The 23,432-nt window shown below is 38.6% G+C and overlaps 1 protein-coding gene across 2 annotated transcripts in view; it reads left to right on the top strand.

The window, feature by feature from the left end:
- The first annotated feature begins 5,233 nt into the window (after window positions 1–5,233).
- Window positions 5,234–23,432, top strand: part of lama5 (laminin, alpha 5) — an 88,863-nt gene continuing 70,664 nt past the window's right edge. For both annotated transcript variants that reach the window (XM_088003682.1, XM_088003683.1), the window contains exons 1-2: window positions 5,234–6,793; window positions 10,556–10,708. In XM_088003682.1, coding sequence (XP_087859808.1) covers window positions 6,308–6,793; window positions 10,556–10,708 — 639 coding nt within the window. In that variant the 5' untranslated portion in view covers window positions 5,234–6,307. The remainder of the gene's footprint in view (window positions 6,794–10,555; window positions 10,709–23,432) is intronic.

Here is a 23,432-nt window from a genome sequence, read left to right as displayed (position 1 = left end):
CAGAATATTGACAAAGTTTTCCACCCACTTGTAATGGATGATCAAACTACAGGGTTAAAGCAAACTTTAGGCGCATAAAACAAGTGAATTTATCATCTCAGTGTTTTTAGATCGAGTCTTAGACATTAGCTGTCTCACTCCCTTCCTCCTTTTCTGGAGCAGCTCTGGAGGAAACATGGCATCCACCAATCAGAGGGCATGTTGTCATCATTAATTCTGAATTAGCGCAAAACTGAAGTGAAGCATTTCATCATATCCTCCCTCCAGTCCTGTCTGCTTTTCTTCTTCTACACGTCCCAACCTCTTAATTTAAGTGTGTGTGGGAGTGTATCAGTGGGGGGATTTTAGCTGAGGGAGTGTTTCACAGTTACCGCGGCAACAAATGGCCAGTCCCTGACTTCTCTTTTGATCTCCTTGGAAACCAGGAAGTAGATTAGTTGTAGAGTTTAGAGGGAGAAGCAGAGAATAAAAAGGGTTTAGTGAGGTGGAACAACATTGCCTCTCCTCTCTTCTGTCGTCTCAGTCCCTTCTGTTCACAGGTTTCTCTCTAAAGTTTCTCTTTGATCACTGAGCTTCTCCTTCCAACTGATCATCTGTTTACATTATGTTCATGAAGCCCTGACTGTTCAGCTTAATAAAGAAAAATAACCAAACATCACTCCTGATAGTTCATGAAGTTTGACTAACAATAACCCTGATTCCTTTTTGTTCCACATCAATCGATTCATCACTAGTGTGAATCTTAAAAGGGATCTATTAAGCAAAATCCACATTTTGCACTTTTTTGTTCTTCCATTTCATTTTCTACTGCTTTTAAAAACAACCCAAGTTCTATTTATTTATTTTATTTTATTTTTTTAAACCACCCAGCTGTTCTTTGGCAATAATTTAATGTCTTTTGGTGTCAGCGAATCCCAGCCCACTACTTAGCAACCCCAGCAGAACTCTGCCTGTTACCTAGCAACCCCAGCTGAATTTTATTTATTTCAGTGTGGAATAATTATTAATCATCATAAATATGCCAGAATTAGCCATAGCAGCAAATTTTCCCTAGCAGGTTGATGGAAGGGATTAAAAAAATACTATTAACATGCATAACAACATACATGTGATTTATAAGAGATTTCAATGTGCAGCTGTTATTAGTGTAATTGTATACATTTATAAAAAAAAATAAAAAAAATAAAAACAAGCCACATCTGTAAGTAAAAAACATGTAGTTAATTTAAAAATTATAATAATTTTGATTATCTATAATTAAATGAGTTCCTGAAACATGTAATATTTATTAGTTTAATGGTATTTATGGTATTTAAATCCTGAACAGAAAGTAAAAACTGACCAAAAGTAGCATTTTACAGTCTCCACTACCAACTGTCATTAAGATGGACAATATTATTCTAGTCAGAAATTCAACATTTTTTTCCATCACTTCATTTCTTCAGATTAGTTTTTTAATAAATCCTGTGTTGCGTAAACAAATAAAATAACATTTTTGTTAATCTTTTGAACTTTGTTGCATTTTATCATTTTCTGTTGCTTTGAAATCAGAATGGTTCAGCTGCTGAATTGTTATCTTTGGAAATTTATTAATTTACAACTAAATGTAAAGTGAGTGCTGCCATCAGTGTGACCTTTGAACCTGTAAACATTGGGTGGAATGTTGGAGTGTGTCAGTGAATGAAGCTGTGCTGTATTAACACACTGCCTCCAGACTCCGTTAAACCACCGGAGGTTGTTGAGCCAACCAGCAGCTACATTACTTAATGTGAAATTAACCCAGTGAAGGTTTAAAGCAGAACCTGACTGCAGTCCATGAGTGAGAGTTCAGCATGTGTAATACAGGAAACACAAGAAGTAGATGTGTGAGATTTTTGGACTCTGTCCTGGGCAGGAAGCACATAAAACAGGAAACATTTCAACCAACCTGCTAAGCTGACTACATTCCTCACATCCTGGCGCTATGTGTGGTGGAAAACACACTCTGAACACACCACCTCCACTGAGAAACATGGTGGTGGCAACGTCATCCTGTGGGGTTGCTTTTATTCAGCAGGATAGAAAGGCTGGTCAGAGTGGACAGGATGATTCTGCTAGAAAACATATTTTCCTAACAGAAAAAAACTTAGAAGCCTTTTCAGATTTATTGTTTTTCAATTATCCATTCAATTTTGTGTTGATTTATTACATTAAATAAATTGAGATTTAAAGCCGCTAATCTACTAATAGCAGTGCTAATTTTTCATTTAGCACTTTAACTAACTTTGGTCACATTTATTGCACTTAGCTTCCCTGAAATTATTTTCTCAGATAAATTCTAAAGCACTAATTTACCTGGTTGTTGTTTTTTTTACTTTCAGTTGTATAAAATTCAATATCTGTGTTGACGTTTTTGTTATCGACTGTTAAGAATTATTCAAGTAGACGTTTGTATTCACACTCTTATTTTGAAGGGGATGAAGATTATTTTTGTAGCATTTCCGTTTCCTCCCGTCTCTATTTTCCGTAAACAAGAAACATACAAAACGAAATAAAACACAGATAGTAGATGTAAACATAAATACAACACTTTATTACATTACAGCAGATGTACATTAGAATTTAAAATTAAGTTGAGTTGAAGTCTTTCAAGGGCAAATATCATTTGAATTGAAGCTAGCGAGTTAGCATTAGCTTCCGCTAAATGCCGTGTTGTTCCAGCACATTATCATTAGAAAACTAATGTTTATGATTAGTTTACGATTAACCATGTGGAGTATGAGTCTTCCTGCAGGGCACGGTGTATTGCTTCAGAAAATATTGTTTCACTTTGGACAAGAGGCGGCAAACCTTTCGGAACATTTATCTAAACAACCACAATCATCCATTAAATTATTCGGTTGTTCAACTCAACTGCAGCTGTCACTTACACTTGTAATTTCCTCCTTTCACATGGAAACAGTCGTTGCTGGGACTTGTTTTTGTCTGAGAACTCGCAACAAAATAAAAACTCATTTCTGGAGTGACACTAAGCTGTGGTAAGGATCAGTGATAAACTAGCTGTAGATGGATTTAAACTTCTCCAAAATGAATGTAAAACATTTGAAAATCTGCTTTGTGAATGTGTGCTACTGCGATGGAAACTCTTTCATCTTCTAAAAAGGTTCCTGCTGCTTAATTAGATGGCAGAACTCCAGAGTCCAAGAGAAACATAAACATGCATACACACACACACACACACACACACACACACATACACACACACCTGCTCAGGTGTTTCCCGGAGGTTCATTGAACTTTCAGTCTGTGCTGCTGAGTCTTTGGGTGCAACATTTCTGACTCTTCAAGAAACTTTCCTTAGAAAACCATCCTATCAAATCCATGTTTGCTCTTTTTCTCATGTTTAATACAGACTGTGTTACCAGAGCTCTTTCCTACCAACAACCATCATAATCTACAACAACACTTTGAAGAATCTGTGTCAATATGAATACTTTTAATACTTTTAACAACTTTTAATTTCCCTTTGGGATCAATAAAGAATTTTTGAATTTGAACTGAAATACTTCAGTCTTAAGGAATTATTGACTTAAAACAAGCTCCTATAACTTGCTGAAAAGTTACTTATATGTTAATTTTGTTTTTTCAAAAGTACTAAGATAACTGCACTAAAAACTAGAACTAAAATATTTGATAATATTTTGTGTTTTTGCAGTGTATCAAAGAGAAAACATCAAGTAACTTTTGTAAAGTCTCTTCCTGTTATGTGAAAAAGCTGAATGTTTACAGCAATTGCTCATCAGTTGTGTCTCACCAACTCCTGGTTTTTCCTGCAGCAGCAGCAGGACAAACGTCTCCGTGGGACAGTGAGGGACAGAGACAGGTTATCTACCATCTCATTCTAATCCTGTGTTTCCTAAACAACCCCCTGCTGTGGCTCTCGGGTTCAGGCTGTCGGTGAGCGACAACAGAAAACAGAAACGGCGAATATTTTCTAGATCCTGGTGTGAACAGAGATCACAGGAGTAAAAGGTTCAGCAGGGAACGCCAGGCATGCTGGGAAAAGACGGTCTGGTCTGCCAACGACTCGTCTTCGAGTTCGAAGGAGACGGGTTGGTGAAGCGCATGTAACCAGAGTTCAGCAGTAACTAGTTACATTTACTCAATTACATTTACTTGAGTATTTTTTTAAAAATTTTACTTTTAGGAGTTTTTTTGTTTTTTACTTTGCTGCACTTTCTGCTTTTACTTGGAAAGCATCTCTGCTCTTACTTGAGTAAAATTTCTGGATCTTCTACCTACTGAATGAAAAACAAACATGTTTTAACCAAAAATTCACCAGACACAAAAACTTGCATTTTTTATTAAAGTTTCATAAGTTTTAAATTGACAGAAACTGATTTGGAAAAAGTTTTCTTTCGACTGATTTTTTTTTTCTTTTGCCACTTCTGAAGTGCGAAAGGTTTCAAGATTTTGAACATTTTAAAGGTTTCACGTTTGTTTTGTACGTTAACCTGGGTGTTGAACCGCTTGACTCAGATAATAAACTTCCACCTGTTATCATCCGACCAAAGTTCCACATTTGAGTCATAACTATGAAACTAAAACTCAGGAAGAGATCTGTCGGGTTTAAAGTCAGACTCAGAAAGCCTGAGACAATAATTGAGAAAAATACAAAGTAAGTAACTTTTAAACAAATACAAAATCTACTAAACCGCACAACGGTGTATTAGGACCAATATGGACAGAAAAAAACTGAGTAAATTTATGCCAAAACATTCAGAAATGTTTAAATTAACCTCAGGAACTTTCTAGAAAAAAACAAGGACATTTCTGAGTTTCAAAAGTTGAAAACCTGCAAAAAATAAAATCAGGAATTTTGAAATTAATCTCAAAAATTTTCTAGAAAAAAAGGGTAAGTTTTGAGTTTGAAAAGTCAAAAAAATTGTAGGTAAAACTCAGAAATATTGAGATTAATCCCTGGATTTTTCTAGAAAAACTTGGAAATTTACAAGTTTGAATAGTTTAGAGTCTGGTAGAAAAAAAGTCAGGAATTTTTAGATTATCCTCAGAAATTTTCTAGAAAAAAAATAATTTTTTCTGAGTTTCAAAAGTCAAAAATGTTTGACTTTCATCTTTGATTTTTCAAAATAAGACATTTTCTTGTTTTTTTTTTAGAAAATTTCTGAGATAAATCTCAAAACTTCTGAGTTTTATAGCAAATGTTTGACTTTTCAAGCTCAGAAATTTCTTCTTGTTTTTTCTAGACAATTTCTGAGTTTCTTTTGGGGGGGATGGCAGAAATGAATTTTAACTCATGTTTCGTGTCTTTAGAAGAACTTTTCTTTTTCTTTTTTCAGTAGTTCCGTCATGTTTGGTGTCTTTGGAGGAACTTTATTTTTCTTTTTTCAGTAGTTCCGTCATGTTTGGTGTCTTTGGAGGAACTTTATTTTTCTTTTTTCAGTAGTTCCGTCATGTTTGGTGTCTTTGGAGGAACTTTATTTTTCTTTTTTCAGTAGTTCCGTCATGTTTGGTGTCTTTGGAGGAACTTTTCTTTTTCTTTTTTCAGTAGTTCCGTCATGTTTGGTGTCTTTGGAGGAACTTTATTTTTCTTTTTTCAGTAGTTCCGTCATGTTTGGTGTCTTTGGAGGAACTTTATTTTTCTTTTTTCAGTAGTTCCATCATGTTTGGTGTCTTTGGAGGAACTTTATTTTTCTTTTTTCAGTAGTTCCATCATGTTTGGTGTCTTTGGAGGAACTTTATTTTTCTTTTTTCAGTAGTTCCATCATGTTTGGTGTCTTTGGAGGAACTTTATTTTTCTTTTTTCAGTAGTTCCATCATGTTTGGTGTCTTTGGAGGAACTTTTATTTTTCTTTTTTCAGTAGTTCCGTCATGTTTGGTGTCTTTGGAGGAACTTTATTTTTCTTTTTTCAGTAGTTCCGTAATGTTTGGTGTCTTTGGAGGAACTTTTATTTTTCTTTTTTCAGTAGTTCCGTCATGTTTGGTGTCTTTGGAGGAACTTTATTTTTCTTTTTTCAGTAGTTCCGTCATGTTTGGTGTCTTTGGAGGAACTTTATTTTTCTTTTTTCAGTAGTTCCGTCATGTTTGGTGTCTTTGGAGGAACTTTATTTTTCTTTTTTCAGTAGTTCCATCATGTTTGGTGTCTTTGGAGGAACTTTATTTTTCTTTTTTCAGTAGTTCCATCATGTTTGGTGTCTTTGGAGGAACTTTATTTTTCTTTTTTCAGTAGTTCCATCATGTTTGGTGTCTTTGGAGGCATCTGAATGAACTCCAGTTCTGATTGTTCCCCGCTTTAACCACTGGGGACATGCTGCAGAGACTCACAGGAGGGAGGACCTCCACTGGTTCAGTTGGACTCGGTGCCACCAGGAGAGCGCACACACTGTCCAGGATTTCCCTCGGCCCTCATTTTTCTGTCCTCTCTGGAGTTAGAAACCCTCCACTGCTTCCTCCCTGCAGATGCCTCAGCTTTGCTCCAGCTAACCGCGGCTCTCACACCCCCAGCCGGACCTTCTTCCTCCCGGATCGAGCGCGCAGGTGGACCGGGATGATGGGCGCAGCCGGGTTGTTGGCGCTGCTCCTCGGCTGCTGGTGCCTCGTTGCGGCCCAGGAGCTTCCGGCCACCGGGCTGAACGGCTACAGCCTCCACCCGCCTTACTTCAACCTGGCGGAGGGCACGAAGATCACCGCCACGGCGACCTGCGGGGAGGACGAGGCCGGCCGGAGCCTGCAGGACCTGTACTGCAAGCTGGTCGGAGGCCCGGTGTCCGGAGACCCGAGCCAGACCATCCAGGTGAGTCCAGAACTTCACTAACTTCCGGTCCGGACTGGGGGCAGACTGGGAATGAGTTAATTTCGCTTCATTAATACAGACTGAGCTTAAAAACGACCTGAGAACAGCAACTACGGTCAGTTTTCTCAGATTTTTTTTACTTTTAGGTTGTGAATTTCTAAGTTTATGTCGTGCAACTTTATTCACACAAGCTCCTCTGTGCATATATATTGGGAATAAATTGATTAATTGCATGATAAATTAAAAGCAGCTCAACATTTTCCATCTGTATGATTGATAGTTTTTCTCTTTCTCTCTTCTCTACCAATAACTGGATGATAAAACTCTTCATCTGGTGTTTTGACCTCAGTTAGACCTTTTTACGAAGGTCTAATTCACTTTATTTGTTTATTTAGTATATTTTAAATGGCTTCCAGTTCCGGTGTTTATTGATCTTTGAGAATGTTTTCTTGCTTTATTTTTTACCATTATTTGAAAATGGTCTCAAAACTACAATATTATCATTTATCCCAATAACTTCTGGAACAACAGAGATAAAGTTAAACCTAAAATATGAATATATCACAAACCATGGTAACCTTCTGCACTGTTGTATTTTTTTCTTTTAAAAAAAAGTTTCAAAGAAGAAAAAGCTGATATTAGTTTTTCACTACATCTACAGAGCATAAATAATAACAGAATATGCCAATGTTGGTCATTTTTAAATATGTTTTGGTTAAAAAAATGTTTCATGTTTAATAACTTTAGTTTTTAGTCAAATTTTTACAAATTTAAACTTTAGAGGAAAGGTTTTTGTTTAAATTAATACCAGTGTCATAACATGCTTAACGTCTGGCTCAAAATGAATCCATTTTCAACCAGATTCAGCAAAAAGTAAAACATTTAAAGTTGAATTTAGATTTATTTTCAATCAGTTGGATCCTCTGAGTTTAATTAGGTCTTCAGTTGCAGCAAATCTGTGTCTGTTAAGTTTAGCTGTCATGTATAGACAAAAGAAAGGGAAGAACTTTTAGTTTACTACTTTACAGAAATAATTTGTTTTCATTTCTTGGCAGTAACTGGTGAAAAAGACACATTTTTGCATCAGATTTAAGTCGAATAAAGATCAGCTGTAAAAACTCCAGGATGCAAAATGTTAAAGTTTTTACCTCATTAGAGGAATCTAATTCATCTTAACACAGAGTTGGGAGTATTTACACTTACTTGAGTAACTTTTTATTTAAATCTGCTTTTAGGAGAATATTTAAACGCTGCATTTTTACTCTTAAGTGAGTAAAATTTCTGGTTTTTTTGCCCACTGAAAGAAAAACAAACATTTTTTAACCAGAAATCCACCAGACACACACCTGCAGTTTTTGTTAAAGTTTCATAAGTTTTTTTATTGAAAGAAACTGATTTGGAAACATTTTGATTTGTTTTTGTTATTTAAATGAATTCTTTTAGTTTCCTTCTTTAAAATACCAACTTTCCACTTAACTTTACACTTTGAACCATCTGATGTAATGTTTTAAGTTACTCAGTACTTCAAGAGACTTTATACCAAATACTGTTTTACTCTTACTTGAATAAAAATATGTTGAAGTAGTTTTACTGGAGTTTTACTGGAGTTTTACTGGAGTTTTACTGGAGTTTTACTGGAGTTCGCGCCTCTGCCTAAATCTATTTTCTGCTGTATCTTTTAGCCACAAATCATTTTAATATCACTGGTTTGAACCTCCAGCTGCTCTGCCAACTCATCGTTTCATGCACCGCTGAGTTTGTAGGTCTTGGCAAAGTGTAACACGGGTCAGTTATACAAGAACAACCAGAGTTTCTGTTCCACCTCTTTAATTTCTGGGAGAGTTTTGGGCTCTTTTTAACTTCTGCTAACACATGAAAAGCGAGTTGCAGGTTCGTGGGAGAGCACATAAAAACGTCTCTCTCCATCTCTCGGTTTTTCTCCCACCTGTTCCCCACATTCCTCCCAGCGACTGACCCGTGTCCTCCAATCAGACGGGCTTTACGCTCCCTGTTACCGGCAGGTTTTCAAGTCCTGAGGGCACCAAAAAAAAACAAGAATATTCAGCTTAAGAGTGGATTTGGCCCCAGGAGGCGTACGAATGAAAATGTGTTGGTGAACGGAGATTTTTCTCCTAGATTAGGATTAATCAGCAGAGGTTGGGGAATCTTGCAGGAACTTGTTTTCAGCCTCAGGGTACATTTATTTCCAAAGTGCTGTTTATAGAAACTTTAAAATTCATGCCTGTTCCTTAAATAAAGTCAAACAAGTTGCTGAATTAGCAGAATAGTGTGAATGTAGGATCAGCTAGATGACAGTAACTGACAGGAATTTAAGGATTTTTACCTAATCTTTCTCTGATTAGTCTGCGTTACAACAATTTGCCAAATTAGATTTAATTCTTTTGGTTTGAGTAAGAAATACAAAAAATGCTGAACATCTGGTGAATTTCTTAAAAATAAAAGTTCATCTGCTCCGTTGAAACAAGACAGTTGTTTTGGTTTTAATTCAAAAATTAAAGTTCATCCAGCTGATTTAACAAGAAACAAGTTGTGTAAACATCGTTTTTTAACTCCGCTCATTAATCTTCAGTTATGAGTTCTTATAACTTAATACTGTAATTTAAGCCAAATAATTATTTCACATTATTCAAGAAAACTGTTCGAATTGCTTATTTTAATTGCAAGAATTTAAATTCTTGATTCAATTTGCGTGAATAAAATATGACAAAGCATTTTATTAAACATCACATGAATTCAGAAATATTTAGCTTAAGCAGTTTAATAAAACGTTTTATTTATTTTGAAAAAGTAAAAGTTAAAACAGAAAAAAAATAAAGCAAATATTTTTGCAAATTAACGGTTACCTTACAATGAATAAAAACAGGAGGATACAAAAACAAGCCGCTAAGCATCCTGGGAAATAATTCCCACTCCCGCCTTTTTCTTCTTTCTGTTATTTTAAGTGCAAACTTAAAAACCCTCATTTGTTCTCTTGCAGTTTTAACACAACTTTCTACTGAAACTTTAAGTTCAAAATCCAAAACCTGCCATATTTCTTTAGACAGAAGTTAAAAGATGCGATTCAAATGGTTTACAGTGTAAGACCGACTCGCCAGGAATTTCATTGAGAAAAACATGAAACGGGAGAAAATGACTTTTATCCTGACTGACCTGCAGTGACGTCGTGTTTTTACTCCAGTTTCTTCAGGTTCAAACTCGTCATCTCTAAAAATCCCGCCAGGCTAATCGCTACGATAGCTGATGGATTAGTAAATAATCAGGAGGATTATGGAGGAAAATCCATGAACTGTTTGAAGCAAAGGCTTTGACCAGGTGCATAAAATGGTTTTCTACATTTAGTCTTGAAAATAAAACATTAAGGGTTCTTTGTTAAAGGTAAATTTCTTTGGTGCAGCTCAGAAATGAATAGAACAGGTGGACTCATCTCTGAAGCTCGAATTAAAGTCTCTACTTTGACAAACAGCTGTGAAAAACAGATTTTTCCAACAAGCAAAATGATCATTTTGCCTTTGCTGGTGCTTGAAGAAGAACACATCATGTACTTCATTTTCATTTTCTATCCATTAAATAAACTTTTCATGATTTGAAATCCTCCATAAGTTTTATCCAGAGGATTTTATGTTTTAACTAGACCCTTCAGGAAGTTGTGATTAAGGAAACGTGAATGATGCCAAGTTTTATGTCCACCTTGGCTCCTCTGAGGACTAACTTCCTAATGACCCTCCATGTCGGCCATCTTAGGGGCAGTACTGTGACATCTGCAGCCAGGAGGACAGCGACCGAGCGCATCCCATCACCAACGCCATCGATGGGACGGAGAGATGGTGGCAGAGCCCCCCTCTGTCCCGCAGCACCGAATACAACGAGGTCAACGTTACGCTGGATCTGGGACAGGTAGGATTCACAAAAACCCCTAAAAACACGAGACCTTTAAAGTCTGGCCATCATCAGGACATCCCTTAAATGTCATCTGTTTTTCTTTACTTTTGATGTCTTTCTTCGGGTCCCATCTGGTTTCTCTGTTTGACCCTGTTGGCCTGATGTAGCATCACAGTGTTGACCTTTTCTCTGCTTCCTAAGTCTTAAATGTATAAAAGAAAACGGGATGCAGTGCTTTTCTACTAATTGTAAACATTACTACAACTAGAAAAGGTCAGGGAAAAGTTTTAATTAAGAAAAAAATAGTGAGGGAGAGGGAAGTAGGTCAGATATACGAGCTTGACTTTGACAACCGTAACATGTCGTGGAATTCAGTGAGTTTCGGTTCAGTTAAAAAACTAAAAAAGGCGTCAGAAACACCGACTCTGACGGGTCATCAGGAGAGCAGTTTGTTTAAATTATCCAATCAACCACTCCTGTGTTAGCTTAGCTAATAGCAGCTATAGCTAATCAGCTACAGTGATCACTTAGTAATCACAAAATGAACATCAAGCCTGAAAACGTAAAACCACAACAGAATGTTCTGTTCTTTGTGTGGAAAATGTCTGAGTGGTTTTTTGGTGTTAAATCCAGAAACATTTGTGGAGTTTTTGTCCGTTGCTATAGCAACGAGTCTGTGTGTAGCGAAGCCGACTCAGAATGATAAAAAAGAAGACTACAGGTGGTCTGGAGTTATTTTCAAACGGTTTTTCTGCGTTATTTCTCCCTTTCTGTGGCACTCTGCACTGAGTTAATTATACCTTCATATTTCATTTAGCTAACGGAGTTGTTCTGCCGCGGCGGCGCCTCTATGGACGCATGTGAAAGAAAAGCCTTTTTGTCCCCCAGCATGTAAACTACAACATGCAGGGGCTCCTTATCTAAACGGATAAACTTGATCTGTACAGATCAGTTACAACTATGATTTTTAAGTAAGTGACCGTTTGAAAACATGAAGAATGAGAAAGGACAACGTCTTTGTAAACCACTGCAAAATATTCAACAAGAAAACAAGTTTTTAAAATTTTACATTTTTGTCCAATATTTGTGGCTGTAGCAAAATGTTGTGCGCATCTTTTGAATATATTGTAGAGCTGAAACAATTAGAGGTTTAGCATGCTAGCGTTAGCTTATGCTAGATAGGCTAACATATTGGTGTAGCGCTTTAGCGTTAGCAGAACTAAAGCTTATGATTAGTGCTTTAGCGTTCGCAGAAGTAACTTTTTAATTGGTGTAGCACACAACTTACAGATCACCTTGTTATTGCTTAGCGGCTTATCTGCATATAAATCAAAAATATTTCTGTGTTTGAACTGTTTTATTACTTACCAAGGACGGATTTCAGTGTTCAGAGCTTACCTTCCTGATGGTTTTCCTTAGCTCATCAGTGCTGCAACTGGGCTGAATGAAATGAGTCAAAGAAATATGCTCCCACACTTTCATAGCATGTATTTTCACCGCTTAGCGCTCATCCTGTTCTCTTCTCTAACCTTCTTTTTGTTTTTTGGAGTCTTCCTCTTGAACCTCTTGATGCTGCTGAATGCAGCTCTTTGGTTCTCGTGCTCGAGTGCCTTCCACATGTGTGTAAATCTGTGATCTTGTGTCTGCAGTAAGTGTGATTTGTGTGATTGTTTCACAGTGCTGTGCACAGACATGTTTGAAAGAGTATGGGAATGAATAGCGCCGATATTTCCAGAGAACTTTGAACCTAATGAGGCTGTTTTTTTCCCAGAGGAACCTGAATTGAGCTCGTCTCATTATTCAATGAATAGCTGCTTAAAACTGAAAGGAGAAACTTAAACTGGTATCATTTGGGTTTCTGCTCTGTCTGGTCAAACAAATAATAATTAAACATGACTCAATCAAACTGGGAATGTTTTGGTGGTGAACTATGAACACGAATAGATTCAGTTTCATTCTGTTTGAACCCGAGAGGTTCACCATAATTTGTTACACCTTCTTGCGACCCTCCTCTGGTGAACGCCACATGGGCCAGAGACCGCTCCAAAAACAGGAAATGGACTAGAGCGCAAGGCATTCTGGGTAAAACCAAAACAAATATGTTAGCCTAGCGCTAGCTGGAGAAATGAATTGTGGTCTTTCAGTAAAGACTAAAGAGAAATCATTAAATCCGACACCACTCCACTTTTGTTTATATTTCGTGAAAAAGGAAGTTGCGCTGTCTTCAGAGGTTTTTGTGTTGTTTCCTTCAGTTGTTCTTGTTGCAGCGCCCCCTCAGGTGAGGAGGGGAACAGGCTGCTCAAAGGGTTTGATTGGAATTGGAACAAATGTTGCAATTTTGGTCCCAAATTAAACCCAATCTACGGGACTGTCAGGTGTGAAAACATTCTCTGGTATGTTTTTGGTCATTGCTAAGTAAAGTTTTTAAACCTTAGAAATTTGAGGTCTTCTAAGCCGGCTTGTTGCGGCCGATTTAAATGTTTATGCATCAGAACGGAGCGCTACGCTGCAAGAGCAGCTTAACTGAGACAACAGGCACAGTGGGGGGCAGCCTCTGCAGTTACCCGGTTACGGTTTTATCCTGAAAGAATGTAGGTGGGTAAAGGCCGGGGTTTGAGTCAGTGACACGGTGCTGACGACCCGCCTCCAACTAAATGAAAGAGAAAGAGGGAGAGATTGGAATTTAAGCTAACCTGTCCCAACCTGCAGACAGGACGGTTTGCCCCCCGACCGAATCCCCTGGTCTCACCTTCCCTGCAGCTTCAAAGCAGTCAGATTCACAGATGGAGCTGTAGAAATGTCAAATTCAACAAATTTCCTCTGCTGCTTTTTGGTTACGTTTCCACAGGATTCTCATGTGTGTCTTTATCTGGTGAAGTTTTGATGAAAACGTGAAAGTCCAGCAATTAAGTCAAGCAGAAATGTTCATTTTTTTAGCTGCAGATGCATGTCTTTTCACTAAAGGAATGTTACGTTGTTACATCTTAGACAATAAAAAGTTAATTTTTCTTATTTAGAAAGGACATATTTGTTTATTTACATGTTTTTGTCCCTTTCTGATAACGTGTAAAGAAAGAGTTGGGTGGTTAAATAAAAACATTGCAGCTAATTGATAATAGCGATTACTAAAACAATTGTCAGTTGCAGCTTCATTTTATTTAATTCCTTTTTAAGGTTTGCTTTCTTGCGTTCATTGTCCTGCAGCTTGATGTGAAATGTGGGAGGAGGACTTGAGAAGAGCGAAATGACTCATTTATTCCTCATTTAAGCGGGAATAAGATCGCTTTCATCGCATGCCCAGGTGTGATTGCTTCATTCCCCAGGCGTGTGGTAGTGGAAGAAGTGTTGTCACAGGTAAAGGGGAGGAGAGGAAGGAGGGATGAAACATGGAGGGGAAACAGACATGAGGCAGAAGGAACAGGGGATGCTTGTCTGTTTCAGAACACTATAATTAGAGCACACTGTGTGTGTGTGTGTGTGTGTGTGTGTGTGTGTGTGTGTGTGTGTGTGTAATAACCTGGTTTCTTGTAATCAGATCTGTCAGCAGTTTTCAGCCTGAAGCCCTCAGCTCTGTGTTTTCCTCTGGTTTTATTTATCTCCTTCATGACTTTCATATTTTTCAGTTTTAGCCATATTACAGTTGAAATCCATTTTTATTGTATTCTTAAATACTTAAAGTTGTTGTTTTCTTATTGTTTGAGGTATTTTTATCAACTGAATATTTTGATTGGCTTACAAACAAACCTGGATCTTCCGGTGACATTTGGGAGGATTGCTGTCTGCAAACGGTTTCATTTAGAGGTTTCATTGTAAAGGGGAATACTGCAAGTGCAGTCTGCACTTATTGTTCTTGTAAAATTAATTAAATTTAAAATGATGCAATATTATGCATTGTTTTAAACCTTAAAATCCCCATAAAATGTACCTGTATTGTTAGAAAATGTGAAATAGTTTATGGGGTAGGAACACTTTTGAAAGTTTTCTTGTCGTTTTTGTCCGACCCACATAGCAGTGGTAATATAACTTCATTGTTTGCTATAAAGGATAATTTCCTTCATCCCTGACTGAATTCATCCTGCTCCTGATTGTGTTTTATTGTGTAAGTGATCCTTTAATCCTTTAATTGGCACGGTGCTGCTCTGAGCCTCAGGGAGGAGGACAGCATGAAGCTTACAGATCTGGGAAATCCCAAAGGTTCTTCTTACATCTTACCTGCAGCTTAAACGCTTTAGCTTTCTAAAGATTCAACTTTAATATCAAGTGATGACTGATGGCTCCGCTAAACAGGTTTCTAAGGTTTGCTTTACCTCCATAATATTGTCACAATGATAAATATCCTGCCTCAGAGCGAAGCAAGAAACCTTGGATTTTACTCCAATATTTTAATTCTTTGCTAAGAGGAAGTGAAGAAATAATCCACGGGTCCAATATTCTGCAGAAAGAGTTTAAAGAATTTTTTGTTTTTTAGATTTTGGAACAAAACTGAAACATTTCTTACATCTTCAGCTGCTGTGGTTCTTTTTCTCACTGCACTGAGTCAAACCATCCAAACCCTTTGAGCAGCCTGTTCCCCTCCTGGCCTGTGGGGGCGCTGCACCAAAAACCACTGAAGAAAACAACACAAAACACTGAATAAGTCACAGAACAAAATTGTTCTAGTTGAGACCAAAACACCAGACTGAAGACTTTTATCATCCAGTTTTTAGTGGAAAGAGTGAAATAAAAGACAAAAACAATAAATTATGCAAATGGGAATTCTTTAACTTTTATGATGTGATGAATAGATTTATTATTTTTTGCGGCAGGCTTGCTGTCGCCACATGTTTGCTCAGGAGGAGGGATTTCTGCCATCTTCATGTCTGATCTGGACGTTTTACAGTATTTTATGTCGGAGTGAATTTAATGGACCTGGATCAGAACCTCATTGCAGTGGAAATGGTACCTGTCCGGATCAGCAGACGTTTCTGGACCAGAATAATCTCTGTGTTTCATTTTCACCAGCATTCAGATGAATCCTGTAATAAATGACGACAAAGTGATGCTAAAACTGAAACTCTGCTGTTTTGTTTTGACCCGTCGCTCTGTCAGAGCGTGAGACTTCAAAATGCTCATTGAATGATCTCACTTCAGTTTTTTTAACTACGTTCTTAATATAATCAATCTTCTGATCTTTTTCTTCCTTCTCATGTCAGTCGTAACTGTCAGGACACAAAGACTCTTCTGTGCGGAGTCTGAGAGGGAACGGATCGGGATAAAAGCTGATCACCATGAAGCACATTTCTCTTCATTCCCAATTCACGCTGCATACAACTGGAGCTCATTTTTGGGCTTCTTCTGGCCTTTTTTTGGCTGGTTTTCAAAACGCTGGGGGCCAAATCAGACGCAGCCTTTCTTCTAAAACTAGTTAATGTGTTCCTGGAAAAACACTTAACTCATTAAAACATATGCTATGATTATAAAACGCCAGATGGAGCAAACTTGTGAAAAATCACACCACTGATTCTCAACTCTGAACCCTGACAAGACTGAAAAGCCCTAAACTAGATAAACACTGCAAAAAAACAAAAATCTTACCAAGTAGTTTTTATCTGATTTCTAGTGCAGATGCCTTCGTTTCGTCTTATTTCAAGTGTCCTGACTTAAAAGTAACTTTTAGCGAGAAATGGGGGCCAATTTTAAGTCAATAATCCTTTAATATTGATGAAAAAGTACTTGTTTCTTACTTGTGCTTAGTTGATGCTTCTTACTTGATGTACATAATCAAGTAACTGTTTTTAAAATGCTGTATGTATCAAATGTGAGTTTAAATTAGTTTACCTCCTAATTTGGCGCCCTGAAATTGGGCCTCTGTCTCTTTAAAAAGGCCTCCTCTTTCTGAAGCTCCTCCTCCAGGAAGTCATCCCATCGTGGCTGCTCTGTTAACCCTTTAACAACGTTTTTACCATCGTTTTACTGGGAAGGAGCTCCTATAAAGAGCTCAACAGTTCCACCAGGTGTTTGCTAATTGCTGCTGGCTAGTCTGAAGGAGTTGAAAGGTGTTTTAGACAGCTGAATGGTTGCCATGGAGATTAATTTCTCAAACATGCATGAAAGAATCAGGAGAACACTCCATGTTTGTTTTTGACTTTTTTTTTTTAATTATGTTTTTGATGAGGAAATAACTCTATAACATGACGTAAAGCTGGAAAAAGTAAATTTTTCTGAGTACCGGCCCTTTAAAAGTGTCCATTAATCTCCATCAGAGCATTTGAGCTCATCCGTTTCTGCTCCTGTGACTTCATCCCTCAAAACAAGAGCAGCCCGCAGGAGGAAAAGTTTCCAACACGCCGGTTGTAGGCGGACAGGTTGAGACGCCTCCCTCCACCAGGCAGCGTGACCCCTGACCCCTGACCCTCCATTCAGCTCGCTGCCTTTGTCCTGCCGTGTTTGCCCGCCCTCACCAGCGCTCCCAGCCTCTCCCAGTGACTTAGCATCCAGAATGCTTCTCAATGGGCCCTTTATGGCCCCATTGTGCCGCTGAGTGTGTTTGACTCATTCACAAAGTCTGCAGAGAACAAACATGGAAGAAAGTTGTGAATGGGAAGTGAAGTGTTTGGTATACTCCGCAGTCATAACGAGAGAGGAAATTAATTAAAAATCAGATTAGATCAGTTCACCAGAATGCTCAACTCTTTGTTTGTTCTCCCTAAATTGGATTTCCTCTCCTTTGTTGCTGAAGGAGAAACAGAAGAGGAAGAGTTTCTTATTCTTCTTCAGGTTTTCATGAACTAGGAAGCAGGAGTTTGGTTCTGTTGTGATGGTCAAACTGAGAGAAAAGAGAAAAACAATAAGTCATTGGAATGGAAATTATTAAGCTTCTTTTAATTTATCATGACATTAATTGATTTATTGTTTATTACTTGAAAATGGTCTCCAAGCAACAATATTATCGTTTATCGCGATAACTTCAACTGCCTGTCAATTATCACGACAGGCCGTTGAATGATAAAAGCTTTTATGAGAAAGTTATGACTGTTTTCCTAAATAAATTGTCTCTGAGTCACTTCAGGTCAGAACGTATTGATGAATCTAAACGATTATCCTCCTGAGGAAAGCTGCAGACAGAACAGCATGTCTGGTTCTCTGCCCTTCATTAAGGACACAGAACTTTACTTCCTGCTTGGATCGGACCAGAACCAGAATAGCCTGCCGTTGCTATCTGGCAGCTAGCGCACAATGAGTTCATTTTGATAGAAGAACTGAGTCAGAACTGTTCTGCTCTGAACTCGAAGGCCGACTGAATTTTTTTACACTTATTTTTAGTTCTTCCTTTAAATGAGTCGGGTTTGTTTGGATTCCTGTCCTCAGAAATGGTCCAGTTAAGATTAGAGGGAAAGTAACAAAATGCAGCAAACGGTAAAGTAACATGTTTATGACTTATTCAGATTTTCAGTCTCCATGGTGACTCCATTGGGTTTTGCTTCAGTACTCAAATAAATCCATCCATCCATCCATCCATCCATCCATCCATCCATCCATCCATCCATCCATCCATCCATCCATCCATCCATCCATCCATCCATCCATCCATCCATCCATCCATCCATCCATCCATCCATCCAAGGTTTCTGATCTCTGAGAATGGGTTCTTGCATTTTTAGGCTATTTATTTCATTATCTTACTTAAAAATGGTCACAAAGCAACAATAATACTGTTTATCGCAATAACTTCTGGGACAAAAAACATCCGTTTGTCTTTCCATCCATCCGTTTGTCTTTCCATCCATCCGTTTGTCTTTCCATCCATCTGTTTGTCTTTCCATCCATCTGTTTGTCTTTCCATCCATCCGTTTGTCTTTCCATCCATCTGTTTGTCTTTCCATCCATCCATCTGTTTGTCTTTCCATCCATCCATCTGTTTGTCTTTCCATCCATCCGTTTGTCTTTCCATCCATCCGTTTGTCTTTCCATCCATCCGTTTGTCTTTCCATCCATCTGTTTGTCTTTCCATCCATCTGTTTGTCTTTCCATCCATCCATCTGTTTGTCTTTCCATCCATCTGTTTGTCTTTCCATCCATCCGTTTGTCTTTCCATCCATCCATCTGTTTGTCTTTCCATCCATCCATCTGTTTGTCTTTCCATCCATCTGTTTGTCTTTCCATCCATCTGTTTGTCTTTCCATCCATCCGTTTGTCTTTCCATCCATCTGTTTGTCTTTCCATCCATCCGTTTGTCTTTCCATCCATCTGTTTGTCTTTCCATCCATCCGTTTGTCTTTCCATCCATCCGTTTGTCTTTCCATCCATCCGTTTGTCTTTCCATCCATCCATCCGTTTGTCTTTCCATCCATCCATCCATCCATCCATCCATCCATCCGTTTGTCTTTCCATCCATCCATCCGTTTGTCTTTCCATCCATCCATCCGTTTGTCTTTCCATCCATCCATCCATCCATCCATCCATCCATCCATCCATCCATCCATCCATCCATCTGTTTGTCTTTCCATCCATCTGTTTGTCTTTCCATCCATCTGTTTGTCTTTCCATCCATCCGTTTGTCTTTCCATCTATCTGTTTGTCTTTCCATCCATCTGTTTGTCTTTCCATCCATCTGTTTGTCTTTCCATCCATCCGTTTGTCTTTCCATCCATCCATCCGTTTGTCTTTCCATCCATCCATCCATCCGTTTGTCTTTCCATCCATCCATCCGTTTGTCTTTCCATCCATCCATCCATCCGTTTGTCTTTCCATCCATCCATCTGTTTGTCTTTCCATCCATCCATCCGTTTGTCTTTCCATCCATCCATCCGTTTGTCTTTCCATCCATCCATCCATCCGTTTGTCTTTCCATCCATCCATCCGTTTGTCTTTCCATCCATCCATCCGTTTGTCTTTCCATCCATCCATCCGTTTGTCTTTCCATCCATCCATCCGTTTGTCTTTCCATCCATCCATCCGTTTGTTTTTCCATCCATCCATCTGTTTGTCTTTCCATCCATCTGTTTGTTTTTCCATCCATCCATCCGTTTGTCTTTCCATCCATCCATCCGTTTGTCTTTCCATCCATCTGTTTGTCTTTCCATCCATCCGTTTGTCTTTCCATCCATCCATCTGTTTGTCTTTCCATCCATCCATCTGTTTGTCTTTCCATCCATCCATCTGTTTGTCTTTCCATCCATCTGTTTGTCTTTCCATCCATCTGTTTGTCTTTCCATCCATCCGTTTGTCTTTCCATCCATCCATCCGTTTGTCTTTCCATCCATCCATCCATCCATCCATCCATCCATCCATCCATCCATCCGTTTGTCTTTCCATCCATCCATCCGTTTGTCTTTCCATCCATCCATCCATCCATCCATCCATCCATCCATCCATCCATCCGTTTGTCTTTCCATCTATCTGTTTGTCTTTCCATCCATCTGTTTGTCTTTCCATCCATCTGTTTGTCTTTCCATCCATCCGTTTGTCTTTCCATCCATCCATCCGTTTGTCTTTCCATCCATCCATCCATCCGTTTGTCTTTCCATCCATCCATCCGTTTGTCTTTCCATCCATCCATCCATCCGTTTGTCTTTCCATCCATCCATCTGTTTGTCTTTCCATCCATCCATCCGTTTGTCTTTCCATCCATCCATCCGTTTGTCTTTCCATCCATCCATCCATCCGTTTGTCTTTCCATCCATCCATCCGTTTGTCTTTCCATCCATCCATCCGTTTGTCTTTCCATCCATCCATCCGTTTGTCTTTCCATCCATCCATCCGTTTGTTTTTCCATCCATCCATCTGTTTGTCTTTCCATCCATCTGTTTGTTTTTCCATCCATCCATCCGTTTGTCTTTCCATCCATCCATCCGTTTGTCTTTCTATCCATCCGTTTGTCTTTCCTTCCATCTGTTTGTCTGTCCATCCATCTGTCTATCCGTATGTTTTCGTGTTACTGGATCAAAACGTTGCTAATCTCTCTGCTGCACCTCATCAGCTTTAGGATCAGATCTGATCAGTGATCCACTAAATCTTCTTACAAACTGTTTCTATATGCTTGGTCTGAGTTTCACATTAAATTCAGTTTTAAATGTGAAATTAGATCAAATTTTGGATTGTTGTTAATGAGGAAATGAAGGCTGGCAGGTGACTGATGAAATGCTGTGTAAGGAGGCCAAAGAGGAAACTCTGAGGGACAAAGGGAGACGTTTGCCCTTCTTAATGTGACGGTAAATATTGGCTGCAGTCGGGTCAGCGGCAGCAGCTTGTTTGAGTTTCTCCTCTTTCCTAAGAAGCTCAGGAATGAAAGACGGGGGAGGAGAGGAAGACTTCAGAGGAAGGAGGAGGGCAGGACGTTCAGCCCTTTACATTAAGCTTTATGCACATTTTATGGACCAGAATTACACAGAAAGGATTAAAAATATTCACTCTTGCTGCATTTCTGCAGAGTTGGGTTACATTTACTTGAGTCACGTAAAAGTACAAAGTATTTCTGCTACGTTGTACTTTTTATTTTTACTTGAGTAAGTTTATCATGAAGTATTTCTATTCTTACTTGAGTCAAATGTCTGGAACATGTTTTAACCAAAAATTCACCAAACACAGACACACACCTGCAGTTTCTGTTAAAGTTTCATGTTTTTTATTGAAATAAACTGATGATGTCATTTTTAAGTATTAAATGATTGATAATTTCATCAGTTCCTCAATACTTGAGTCGACTTTTTACCAAATACTTTTTTATTCATACTTGAGTATAATTTTTGGATACTCTGCCAAACGCCAAGCAGACCAGGGAACGCTCCAAAAGCAAGAAGTGGAGTACAGCGCAGAGCATTCTGGGTAAATGCAACCAAAGCAAACCTGTTAGCCTAGCGCTAGCTGGAGAAATGTTTGTGGTCTATTGGTAAAAACTAAAGAGGAATCATTAAATCTGATGCTGCTCTATTTTTGCTGTCATTTTGTGAAGAAGGAAGTTCCCGTCATTGTTTCCTTCAGTGGTTCTTGTTGCAGCGCCCCCACAGGCCAGGAGGAGAACAAGCTGCTCAAAAAGTTTCATCAAGATGTAGAACATTTTAAAGGTTTAGCAGCTTGTTTTAAAGTTAACCTGGATGTTGAACTGCTTTTTAAATGCCATCTCCAGGTGATAAAATCACTGAGGCAGTGTGAATCTCCATCTCCATTATTATTAGGACACTGGCAGCTGTTTGCTTGACCTCGTGACCCTGTGGCCTTCGGCATGCTCTCAGTTTGTCTGCTGCTGAGGCAGATGGAGATAAAGACGTTTTTTCCTGACAGACTGTAATAGAGCTGCTGAGGAAACCCAGCTGATGCTGCCTGGAGGAGCCGTTTCATACAGAAACCAACAGCTGGGAAGCCTCAGCGTCTGCTGAGGCTGAAACACATTCTGGACATACCTGGCATGGAACCGGCCGTCTCTGTCTGCCTGAAGAATAGACGTAACAAATGCTAATATTTAAATGACTGAAGTCATTTTTATTAAAAGTTTTTCCTACAGGGAACCTTCTGAAAGCTGCTGGGAGAAAAAGTATTTGACCTTACGCTCTAACTTCTTTAGCAACAATGTTTGCATCTGTTGAGAAGAATTCCCAGAAATCTTATTGCAGGTCAAGAAAACACAAGGCAAAGAACATTTTCCAAAAACAACCTTCGTTTCTTTCTGGTTTCTGGTTGTTCAGCAGGATTTTGGCCAAAATGATCGTCATGACGATGATCATTTGCTGCAAATTGGCAAATCCTGGTTTACCCCGGTGTATCATAAGCCTGGCGGGCCTCCAGGCTTTACTTTCTTTATAATATGTGCTTCTATCACCCTATTAGCGTTAGCATTTTGGAAGCTAACAAGCTTTAGAGACCGATCACTCCTGGTCGTAGCGGAAGAAGAAGCTGAGGTTTTCCAAATGTTTTTACAAAAAAAGGTCAGACAGAAGAGTAATGAGGGGAAAGGGAGGATAGAAGGAGAAGGAAGGGAGTTTTCCTCTGCCATGACCTGGACTTCCTCCGTCTCTCTGATCCATGGCTCCTTCGAGGAGCTTCACTGATGCCTCATTATGACAGACAGCTGGGGCATTTTCCACAATTACTCTGAATTTGGGAGAAGGATGAGCGATAAGGAGGAGGAAAGGGAGAGCAGGCTGTCCCGAGGAACAGACGTTACCATATTTAGGGATATGAGGCATTAGGGCAAGATGTACGCTCATTACTGTAATTTTTTTATTATAATTTTTTTACCATGCATTTTAATAATAAAATGGTTCTTATATAGAAAAGAAACACCAAATTAAGGATGCACTACATATCGATATCTGTGTCGTTTTTAATGTATCATATTGATCCAGTAAAGCTGGGCTGATGTTAACAACTGATGTTTAGTTTAATCTTTTAATCTAATTGATTAATTGCTTGTTGCCACAGGCTTAATTGATGCAAACGACATTACAAATTTTAGAGGAGTCACAGTTTGGGTTTGAATGAAGTTCGGTGGTCCTAACATGCAGTTATATGCCAGCTGACTGGATTTCAGCAGAAAGAGGCCTGAAAATAATTATTTCACCTCCTATTTACCCCACCGTGTTAACATGGAGACACTGAAGATCAAATGGCATAAAAGGTCAAGGAATTTTAAACATTAATTTTGATTAATTCATAGCATAACTTTTTACGCAAATATGTTTTTGTTTTTTTCTTTCTTGCACACAGAAGTCCTGAAGCTGAGCCTTTATGCGTTTCTGGTAGTCCTGTAAATCTGATGCACAAA

The sequence above is a fragment of the Poecilia mexicana genome, unplaced genomic scaffold (genome assembly GCF_051168715.1).
Source record: "Poecilia mexicana isolate PSO_F unplaced genomic scaffold, ASM5116871v1 scaffold_2, whole genome shotgun sequence".
Taxonomy (NCBI): Eukaryota; Metazoa; Chordata; class Actinopteri; order Cyprinodontiformes; family Poeciliidae; genus Poecilia; species Poecilia mexicana.
The sequence above is the reverse complement of the archived record's forward strand: the minus strand, read 5'-3'. Positions and strand labels throughout refer to the sequence as shown.